At 38.6% G+C, this 11796-nt stretch overlaps 1 protein-coding gene across 1 annotated transcript; it reads left to right on the plus strand.

Moving 5' to 3' along the window:
* The first annotated feature begins 438 nt into the window (after positions 1-438).
* Positions 439-9393, plus strand: ESM1 (endothelial cell specific molecule 1). The gene is made up of 3 exons (XM_061129794.1): positions 439-883; positions 3913-4062; positions 7860-9393. Exons 1-3 carry the CDS (start codon positions 583-585, stop codon positions 7958-7960), a joined length of 552 nt encoding a protein of 183 aa, XP_060985777.1. The 5' UTR covers positions 439-582; the 3' UTR covers positions 7961-9393.
* Positions 9394-11796: the final 2403 nt, after the last annotated feature.

Consider the following 11796-nt stretch of genomic DNA (forward strand, 5'->3'; position numbering starts at 1 on the left):
CACACTATAACCCTTTCTTCTTCCAAATGATCTCATAGCTATTTATTGAAGGGAAATACCAAATGTTTATTTATTTATTTTAAAAGGAGCTTCTTCGGTTCTGATGATTCACATCGATATAATTTTCCTCCTGACTGCAGAAGCTCTGAGACAAAGCAACACCTCAACTGATGTGCCGGTGTCAGAACAATTCCTGTCCTGGAGGAGGGTGTGCAACCTTCTTTATTCCCCCTTCACAGACGTCCTTGAGCCCTTGAGACGGATGTGAGCGAGTTTTTCAGTCCTCATGCAAAACAACCATCTAAACATAACAGATGACATCAGCTCAGGCTTTTCAATTCCTGGATGGCAGCAGCGTGTTAATCCAGCCTTCATCCTGGATTTCATAAACTAAAACAAGAGAGCCTGGCAGAAGGACAGCGCTGCTGCTGGGTTGAGGAAATTGATGACGGGGAAGCATGCGGGCAACCCAGAGTATAAAACTCACACACGTGTAGGCAGACGCTCAGCTACCACTTTGGACGGTGGCTTCCCGCCAGCAGAGACCCCGCCGCGAGAAGCGGAGCCCGAGCCGCGGGAAACATGAAGCGCCTCCTGCTGCTGGTCACGCTGCTGGTACCCGCGCACCTGGCGGCCGTCTGGAGCCTCAAGTACGCGGTGGATTGCCCCGAGCGCTGTGACAGTAGGCAGTGCAGAAGCAGCCCGCGCTGTAAGAGGACAGTGCTAGACGACTGTGGCTGCTGCTGGGTGTGCGCCGCGGAGCTGGGAGACACCTGCTACCGCACAGTCTCGGGCATGGATGGCGTGAAGTGTGGCCCCGGGCTGATGTGTCAGTTTCACAATGAGGAGGATGATTTTGGTGACGAGTTTGGTATCTGCAAAGGTAAAGAGCGACCCCTTGCTTCTTGCCTCTTGCCTAGGGCACCCTGCAGGCTTTTAGCCAGCGTGGGAAGAGAGAAGCCTTTCCTTCTAATGCAAAGAGGGAAAATGCAGGTGGGTTTAGCGACTAGGTTCCCCCCACAGGTGCTGTCACAGGGAGAGAGAGAAAGATAACTTTAGAGATTGCGGCTGTACCCTGCATGCAAGAAAGCTCAGAAAGAAATATAGCGTTTCACTCGTGATGTTTAACAGATTTTTTTTTTTTTTTTAAGTTGCAATGGAAAATTGTGTTGCTTCCTTTTCTGGAAGACTTTAGAAATTTGACAGATAATCTGTTATGGCTGGAGTAGGTGGTCTCTCTTCTATAGGCAGTGATTACAGAGGTCTGCCCTGGATAACCTCTTGGAGTGGTGGCTAGCCCTGGGATTTAGTAATTCTTTGATCTTAAGAGAGTCCACAGGGTTGAGGGCACCTCTCACGATCAAGTATTTCTGATGCACACTAATGCACTTTGTGAAATAAGATGACTTAAGTCATCTAGCGAAAGAAGTCACGTTCTTGGAAGAGGATACCCTGAAGTATCAAACAAACCTAGAAAAATAACAGAGTAAAACAAGCAAAAATAGCACCTAAAGAAAAAAACTGAAACTCTGTAAGAAAAAGACTTAAAGAAAAACGTTGTTAGGTTGAAATTATAGCTAAACAGTGTAGTTCAACATTTGTAGAATTTATTTCAAACTTAGTGACTGTAGCTTTAAATATTTAGAAATGAAAAAATGAAGATTTAAAAATACTCTGTGTATGGATACCTCATGATCTCCTTAAGGATTATTATTAAGGTTCAGTTACATATGTGATAGCTCCATTCATCAGTTTTGTAGTACAAAGAAGATTTTAAAATTAAAGGGACTAAGTTTCTAAATAATTCTTAATGTGTTTAATACAATTGTAAGCTTTTATGAATAATAATCATCCAGTATTAAGCTAATCTCATGAATTCTTTTAGAAAAATGTAAGTCGATTAACTTTTAAGCCACAATACATACTAAAGATTAGGAAATAGATGGTTGAACTTTAAGGAGAATTTTAGTTTTTTGTTTAGTTTATTTTTGTTTATAACCAATGAAAAGTAGAATACTGAGGAAACATTTTCTTCGGTGGACATTCACAGACATTTCTTTCAGTTGAGTGGGATCTGTGATTTCTGTAAATTACAGGGCTTATCAGCCAAGAAAAGAGTACTTCACATAAGGAAATTAGGGAGGAAGTGGTTAACACAATTATACTTACTATATAACAAGTATATGCCGTGTATTGCTTTTTCTCTTGGCATACAAACTGACTCGGTATATGTGATTGTAAATGTCCAATTACATATGGGTAAAGAAACAGGCTGTAAGGCATCTGGAGTCTTTCGCACTCCAATATTCACTGAATGATCGAGGTAACTGTTAATAAGATATATTTTAAAAAGCTGTTTAGGATGGCTCTTAGACATCCTTCAGATTGCAAATGTGTCTGGTTACGAACATTTTTCTTTCTGCTGGAAATAGTGAAGCTGTGTGAACCTCGACAGCTACATAGAGATGTTGTATTTTACTATAGGCGAAATTTTGTCCTTCAGCTTTTTTTTTTTTTTTTTTTTTTTTACAGAACACCTCTGTGAAATCTGTATACTATAGCTGCATATCTGGATGTTTTCTAAATATTCAGATATTTTGCACTGCCTTGCCCAGATAGCAATATTTATTGAATACCTACTATCTGCCCAGCACTATTCAGTATATGGGGGATACAGTAGGAGCATAACTGAGAATTTGGCTAAAGTTTTAGTTTTCAGTATCACTGGAGACACAGTCATATCCTAATCCTGTGTGTTTTTCTACCAGAGGCTTTTTCAGTATCTCTTCTAAGGACTTCTTTTTTCCTAGCGAGAGACTAGTGTTTAAAACCAGGCGCTTCTCTAATCTGAAGGATGCGGAGTACAGCAGTCTTAAATCTCTTTAAAAATGTATTTCATTAATAGCTATCTTGATTATTCTGTGGACAATACTAGATTGCCAAAGACTTAGATGCCTCACAATTTGTTTCTTCACCCATGTGTGAATGTACATTTACAAGGACATTCTTATGCCAGGAGAATAAATATTCTGCATCTATTCTGCTTGGCTGTTCAGGGCTGGCTATTCTATTGAGATGCTGTTCACATCATAAAAAAACATGCATTTTTAATAATGAATTTGTTCTCTTTTTCTCAATATAGTATGTTTTAGTCTAAGTATGGGAACATCAAAGCTCTAAAAGCTTCCAGATTTGGGTAGGTATATAAATATATTCTCAGCTTTCTTCTCATTTAGCATATTGTATTTTAGCTCTGCAGAGGATTTTATTAGTGAATCTTCTTAACATCTGGAGGAGTTGAGTATGTTTGTACTGTTGTTTTGATAGATAAGGAAGTTGATAAGAGTTGGAGCAGATTGAGGATTGGTCACTTGATGAAGAGCTGAGATGACAGCCCTCTTAGCCCCTGGTTAGTTTAAGCCCTTTCCTAGACATTTAGAACAGTAAATTGCCTGTGACTACAGGGCATTCAAAGACAGCATCATATCTTTTAAACTCTGTGAGGGGCTGATACACATGTTTTTTCAATTGCCCACTTCACTGAGCTGGCACAGAGGTAGCCCAGTGAGATCCTGCCTTTTGCTTTCTAAGCAGACAGTAGACAGAATTAAAACCAGTTCAGAGATACTGGTTATGTGCATCTGTCTTCAGCTAAACTTCACAGCAAGGCACTACAACTAAGGCACCCATTATCTGGTCTTAGTATGTGGTTTCACATTTGTGACTTTAAGCGTGGGATTCACATTTCATATTTTCAAAGCTTGGGTTTTTTTTTTTTAATAATTGGGCTTTATCTGATAGTCGAGATTCATGAGGTTTGTTCAATTACTGAGGCTGTGCACACAGGGACTGTGAAGTTAGAAGCTTCTGTACATCAAGAGCGCCCTCTCTCAACCTTCCCTTTGTCCTCAGACTGCCCCTTCGGCACCTTCGGGATGGAATGCAAACAGACTTGCAGGTGTCAGTCTGGCATATGCAACAGGGTGACCGGCAAATGTCTGAAGTTTCCCTTCCAGTATTCAACAGCCAAGGCTACCAACCAGAGATTTGTAACACACACAGGTAAGAACTGATTCCCAGGTAAACATTGAAACCATAGTCTCATTTTCAGTTTGAGTAAGAAAAATTATGAATGAGTAGAACAAGATGTTGGTTTAAATGATTTTGTTTCTTTTATTCTACTTATGGGAAAGGTAGGTGCTTGTTGAAATTTGTTGCAATGTTACAAAGAGACTTCATTAATAATTTTTAGATTATACAATTTTTCACAAAGTTTACCCAGTGTATACGGGGGATAAATATGATTGATTACCCAAAAAGGTAATAAAAATAACCAAGATATACAAAGCTCTTAAAATTCTTTGGTGATCTGTTTTATATATGTACTAGACAAAGCTACTTCCCTCCCAACTTAACAGTGAAAGAATATTCTGAGGAATTTATTGGATAAGGCTTAAGAGCCAACGTAGAAAATATAAAACATTTCTTTTTAAAAACCAAGTGGAAGCATTTAAGTGGAATAATTCCAAGCATGTCTTTTTGTGGATTTTGGAGAGAATAAGATATAGTATCTATGATTAAAATTTGGGAATCATCTCTAAACCTTTGAATGAAAATGTAATAATGCTCACATGCTGATTGTTAATGCTTATGTATTTCTTACACAAGTTGTTAGAATGTAAGAAATACAGCTTGTAAGATGATGTTAAGCATATAGTTGGTTATCTTGTTGAATAAATGGTTAAATTGGAAGTAGCTCATTTAAAACAACAGGTAGCCACAGCAACTACCAGTATCCACAAACTATATACTTTTCCCCCTTAGATATAGTTGACAATCCAGACTTACTTCAGCTCTTGTTTCTGGTTCTTCACACTTCAAATTAATTAAAATTTGAAATATTTGACAAATGTGTTTATTCCTCAGCTTTACCTCCTTCTTATACATGGGTTCAGTTAAGAACCTCAAAATAAATGGGAAATATTGTATTTTTAAGTGAATTATTAAGTGTGGCTTTGGCCTTAAACATTAAAGTGAAATCTTTTTAAAAACAAAACTTTATTGCATGAATATCTTTGTGAATACTTGATCTGGAAATTAAGATCAGTATTAACATTTTAAATACTTATGACTTGTCCCTGTAGTCTTTGACAAACAATATAGAATAAAATTGAATTTTGAGTCCTGAACAATTTTTTATTGAGGTGAAATTCACCTAACATAAAATTAACCATTTTTAAGTGAAAGATTCAGGGCATTTAGTACATTCACAGCATTAGGGAGTCACAGCTTCTATCTAGTTCTTGGACAATTTTCTCAGCTCGAAATAAGACCAGTGCCCATCAAGTAGTGACCCCCACTCTTCAGCCCCTAGCAACCTCCAATCTACTTTCTGAAATTTTTTCAGTGGTTCAGTTGTCAGGTTCCCCAGGTGGCTTCCCAGGTGAAGGACCTGCCTGCCAATACAGGAGACTTAAGAGACAGGGGTTCAGTCCCTGCATAGGGAAGATCCCCTGGAGGAGGAAATGGCAGCCCACTCCAGTAGTCTTGCTGGCAAGTCTCATGGACTGAGGAGCCTGGTGGGCTATGGTCCATAGGGTTGCAAAGAGTCAGACATGACTGAAGCGACATAGCACGCACACACAGGTTTGAAACTTATTGTTTCAGCACTGCTAGTTGCCTCAAATACTTGAAACTTCTTTTGTCTTATTTTGCTTCCTTAAAACCACAGTTTAAAAAGAACACTGAAGGAACAACTTTATTAATGGAATCCCTCTTCTCTCGTTAACATTGCTCCTGACCTTTCTTACCAAGAGAGAATTGAATCTGGTGAATCTTTGTCAATCTTTGGGGTGTATGTCTGGGGTACGTGCTCTGAAACTCCTCTGGAATGTCCTCGGTGATGGAACTCTTTTCTTCCCTCTATGCTTTCTGCTGCACACACAGGAGCACATCTTCTGCTTCTCTGGACCAGTGTGCTGTCTCTTTCCTTCGGGCCTATCACTTTCTCTCATTCGCTTGCAGATTCTGCAAAATTCCTGACCAATGTATAGTTGCCTTGGAAAAAGATACTCTGGACCCTTGAACAACATGGATTTGAACTGTTTGGGTCCACTTATACACCCATTTTATCCCCAATAGATATAGTACCTATATTTTCACTTTACAGATCTTTAAATTAACTAAGTGTGGGGGAAGGGATTTGTTTTCAATTAGAGATCACAGTCCACAGAGTCAAAAGAACTAGGGTTGGAGTCCTGATTTTATCCAAACTCTTTCAGCTTTCTGCCCTTGGGTGAGTCATTTACTAGTTACTTTGTTTGGGGGGCAGACATAGTGGTAGGCAGATTTTCCACTGCTCAGGGGTCAGCACCTCTAATACCAGCATTGTTCAAGGGTCAACTGTATTTTGCTGGATGAAAATTACATTAAGGGTTACATAAAAAATATTTCTATACTCAATTAGATATCAAGATTCTTATTAGAAATTTATGGAAAATGCATTTTCTGACCTAAGGTGTTTCCTTTGATAAAGGAGCAACTAAAGATGACTATTAGGGTCCTCCTCTTAAATCTTCCTGGTGGCTCAGCTTGGAAAGAATCCCCCTTGCAATGTGGGAGACCTGGGTTCAATCCCTGGGCTGGGAAGATCCCCTGAAGGGAGCAGCTACCCACTCCAGTATTCTGGCCTGGAGAATTCCATGGACTGTATAGTCCATGGGGTCTCAAAGAGTTGGACACGACTGAATGACTTTCATTTTCGTAAACCTTAGATTGAGGATGGAGTGCAGAATATCCTAAAAAGCTCATGGTAAGGATGCTGGAGCCCTTCTGTTCAGTTGTGCATCTCCACGTGAGACTTCATGGGCTTTAAGTGCTACTGTTTTCAGGACGGGGCTTGGTTGGGGCCTCAGTCCTTGCCATGAGTTTCACATCATCTCTGCCCAAGTCTGTTTGGGCCCAGTCTTTGTAAATGGCGCCAAGGTTCCTCAGCACAGGGACTTCAGAGGAGCCTTTTATACCTTGATTGAATGCAGTGGTCTTTTCTAACTTTCTACCTGTTGGTCACAGCAACCTTGGCAAGTGGGCTTCCTGGTTTCTCGTCTTCATTTGTTGTCATTGCTGTTTTTGTTGTTTAGTAATTAGTTCTCTGACTTTCCAAGACTGGATATTCACAAGCATTTTTTTTTTTTTTGCGGGGGATAATGGTTGAGTTTCATGAATTTACATGCATTTATCTACTGGACCATCTTAACCTCCTAATAGCATTCAATTCCAGAATGTACACTGCAGAAGCAAACATACTTCATTAGTCTTAGAAGCAGAAAATTTCATTAAAAAATTCTAAATATTAGAAACTTGTTAGGTAGAGCAAGGACTATTTGTATAAACATTTATAAAAGGCCCTTTGGTGTGCTTTCTGCATTCTAGAGCCACATCAGTAAGCTAATTCCTCTTCCATATCAGACAGTAAAGAATCTTGCTTAGAGATCTATACTTACACCATTCATTCATTCGGTAAGTATTAAGTGCCTACCATGTTCCAAGCACTGTTGCAACAGTGAACAAAACAAAGTCCCTGCCATCATAGAGCTGATATTCTAGTGGTACAGTGAGATAATACCAGGGGAAAAAAAGACAAATAAATGTAGAGAATAATGTCAGTTGACGATTCGTGAACGAAGATGTTTAATTCAAGGAAATGCTAATTGGTAGAGGGCCAGTGAACATGGAATAGACTTTTCAAGTCTATTATAGATTTCATTGTAAAGGTGTTGTAATACAAAAATAATACAAAATTGTACTTAATCTTGGAGTTATAGATGTTTGGACATGATTTATATTCCTTCTAATTTCAGAGCATGACGTGGCATCTGGAGATGGCAATGCTGTGACAGAAGAACTTGTGAAGGAAAAGGACACCCTATCTCCTGTAACGAAGTGGTTAAATCCACGCTGATCCTGGGTGGGGTTTCTGAGAGAAGACCCTGTTTTAACAATCATTCAACACACAGCCAACATTTTAGGAATTCTCTGTATTATAGCATATGGACATATGATTTTTGGAGACCAAATGCAATTTAGGATGGGTCCAGGAAAAAAAAGTAGGCTACTAACAATCCATAAAATGCATATGACTGAACTCTTTTAGATATTTGTTAAATATTTGAATGCATATAGATTTGTTAAATATGTGTTTTTAGTTGTAGTGAAGAACTAAAGATGCGATTTGGATAACCTTAACTTGGAGGGAAATCAGCCAAAGAGAAGGCTAGCCAAAGCTGAAGACCACAGCCAGTATATGGCTTTTTGACTCGATGTACATTATTGTCCAGATATGGGCTGGAGAGAATTAAGAGCAAGCGAAGATGGGGGTGGCGGCTGGGAGAGAATGATATTTAGGTCTTCCTTTGGTAGCTTCAGTAGAATTTACTTGTGGTTTTTTTTTTTTCCCCACTTTGGAAAAAGTCAAAACAAAACAATCCCTGAAGGAAGTGGGACGTTTGAAGCTTGTGGGAGTTTGAACAGCAGCCTTGAACTGAAGCAGGTTTCAAAGGATGGCTAATGTAGTTCCCAGTTTATCGCGTCTGAAGGATGGTTCTGGGGGGTACAGGGCAAACACATATTTGCAGAAATGGTTTTAAAGAATGCCACCTCAGATTGAGAGTAAGGAAGTATTTTGCCCATTTAGGAGAAGTGTGAAGGTAAATATTTATATATTTTTGTAAACACTTATTAGTATAAGTCATCCTCCATACCCATATTTATCACTGTCTTGAGAAAATAAGCATAATGTCATCGTTTAAAATGGTTAGAATAAAAGTATAATTCTCTAAGCTTTTCAAACATCCAAGGCATGGTAAATTTATTATCAATAATTATAGTAATATTAACAGTAAGTATAAGAGAAACCTAGAAAAATTTAGTCACCATGGATTAAATGTCAAAACACATGAGGGAATTTATTTAAAAGTAAGCGCAATGATTTAGGTGAGCTTTAAATTTGAAGCAGAAAATGCTTTTTATTAAGTTTGGAAAAGAGTCAATTTTAGCAGGAAATGTCAACTTTAAAATATAGTTCATTTTAATGTATTTTTTCTTTAAACTTGGTTGATAAGTGGAATTGTGAGTACCCTTGGAAGGATCTTAGCACAAACAGGACTGTTGTACTAGCTTTTGTTAGGAAATATTTGCAGAAGTATTTTATTTGGAGTGAAGAATTATTTAAGATTATTTCAATATTTGCCTGTACTTTATTCTCGAAGTTTGCCTACAGAGTTGTGAATGTGTGTGTGGGAGGGTCTTTTAATGTAAACTGAATAAGCTGTTTGGATTTCTTTTAAAAAGACAAGTTTACGATTGATCAATAAAAAAAAAAAACCAAGACAGTCACTCCTGAGTCCATTCATGACTTCATTGATCACTAAAATATTTAAATGATTCATTCAATGAATAATAACTCATTAATGCACATTAAAGGACAGGCTTCTCATGTAAATTTTCTCCTACAGATAAGCATCTTCTGTCAAAAATTTTTCCTTTGCCTTTTTACAGCTTCCTTAAAAAGTTGGTCCTTGTATATTAACACATTTCACAGAGGCAAAACAAAAGACAAACAAGAAAAGACTTCTATTGGTGTTTGACAGTGGTTACAAACAGTTCAGTTAGGCAAAGACAAACATATCAGTGCCTATAAAAGAGTAGAGTAACATTCAGCTTTGAAGCTTGAGAATATAAAAATCAAGAATAGTATTCAACCCAACATTGTATAAATCAGCTACACTTCAATAAAATTAAAAAAGAATAGTGTAAGTTCACTCAGTCTTATATGAAAATTACAGAAACCTTTTAAGTGAATTGATACAGTGCTGAAAAAATTATGTTTGCATTAGGAAAAATATTGAGTTTGCATAAATTTTTTTTTTTAAAGAGGGGAGAAACTGGATGTGAATGAGATAATGCTACATTAATATAAGGTATAAATGTTATTATTAAGCAAAGCAGAAAGCATCAAAAATCTTTACTTTCACCAGTGTGCAGTGATGTTTCAGAATACGCTTTCAAGGGGTAGGGTTACTTAAAGATCTGCCATCTTGAACTGAAGGCCAGGACACAATTCAGTTGCCCCTTTGGGATAGTGAATGGTGGAATACGAGCTAGACTAGGGCAGGGCTTGCCTCTGCTCCTGACTCTGCAGCAACCATGTATGTGACCACAGACAAACAAAGGTGGGTTGATCTAGTCTTAGTTGCAGGCATGTTTTTTAGCTACCCAGCTTCATGCTACTTTTGCTTTCTTCATTCCAAACACTAGTACCTATCTATCTTAAATTGCTCTGTCATCTTCTGACTCTCTTCTTCATAGCAGTGGTCTCCTAAATCTTTGGATTTTGCATATTTTTATTGCAGTTTTTGAGCATGCAATTTTATATACACATAGCATGGTATTAGTACATTATGTTCATTATAAAATGTATACTCAAAGTAAAAATTTTTTAAAGGATAAGAGATACATAGAAATAGAAATTCTGAGAGTTTCTTCCTCCACCCCAATAGGCTATCCTGGGAGTCACCCGAGAAGCAAAAGAAAATGCCATGGCTCAGTGATCTCTAGTGAGGCCCAACCTCATTTGATTTTGAAGAGAAACCAAGTTGGCACACATTCCACATGATAAATATTTCTAGGATGAGTGGATGAATGGATGAATGAAAGGGTGGTTGGGTAGACAGGTGGGTGGAAGGATAAATGGGAAGAGAGAAGGATGAGTAGATGGATGAATTGGAGGAATGAATGAATCAGGTGATAGGCCTTCTGCCTCCAGCAGAGCCACAGCTACTGAGGGAATAGATGGCTTCTCATTTCCTTTCACCTCCCAGCTCCTCTGTTTCCTTGATGGGCAAAATCCCAATGCCTATTGGGATTGAAAAAAACAGGGGTGTATATTAGAGTCAGTGAGTATGACAAATAGGTTGCCCAGGGCAACAGAGACAGGGAGTTTGTCTCCCCCAGGCACAGGGAACATCACTTGGTAGCCAGACCGGAGTGTTATTTTCTTCAAGAGGCAATTTGGGAAGACTATTGCTTCCAGCCTATACATTATCCCTTCCGTATATCCTGAGCTTCCTAGAAGAGAAGAATCCATAGATGTAATTCAACATCACACAGATATTTAGAGGGTGAATTGATTATTTCTGATTATTCATCAGTGAACATTAGTCATTAAACTAAGGCTAGAGTTCAAAGTGTATATGTTACAGAGCAGTGGTTCTCAAAATTGAATGTGAATCAGAATGGAGACACAGACATAGACAACAGACTTGTGGACACAGTGGGGGAGGGAGAGAGAGCTACGAATTGAGAGAGTAGTATGGAAACGTATCCATTACCACGTGAAAAATAGGTAGCCAGTGGGAATTTGCTGATGATTCAGGGAGCTCGGACTGGTGCTCTGTGACAACCTAGAGGGCTGGGATGGGGTGGAAAGTGGGAGGGAGGTTCAAGAGGGAGGAGACATATGTATACTTATCGCTGATTCATGTTGACATATGGCAGAAACCAACACAATATTGTAAAGTAATTATCCTCCAATTAAAAATAAATTTAAAAAATTTAATGTACATCAGAATCCTTCAGTTAGTCAGTGCAGTTGCTCAGTTGGGTCTGACTCTTGTGACCCCATGGAATGCAGCACACCAGGCTTCCCTGTCCATCAGCAACTCCTGGAGCTTGCTCAAACTCATGTCCATCGAGTTGGTGATGCCATCCAACCATCTCATCCTCTGTCATCCCCTTTTC

Source organism: Dama dama, chromosome 25 (assembly GCF_033118175.1).
Source record: "Dama dama isolate Ldn47 chromosome 25, ASM3311817v1, whole genome shotgun sequence".
Classification (NCBI taxonomy): Eukaryota; Metazoa; Chordata; class Mammalia; order Artiodactyla; family Cervidae; genus Dama; species Dama dama.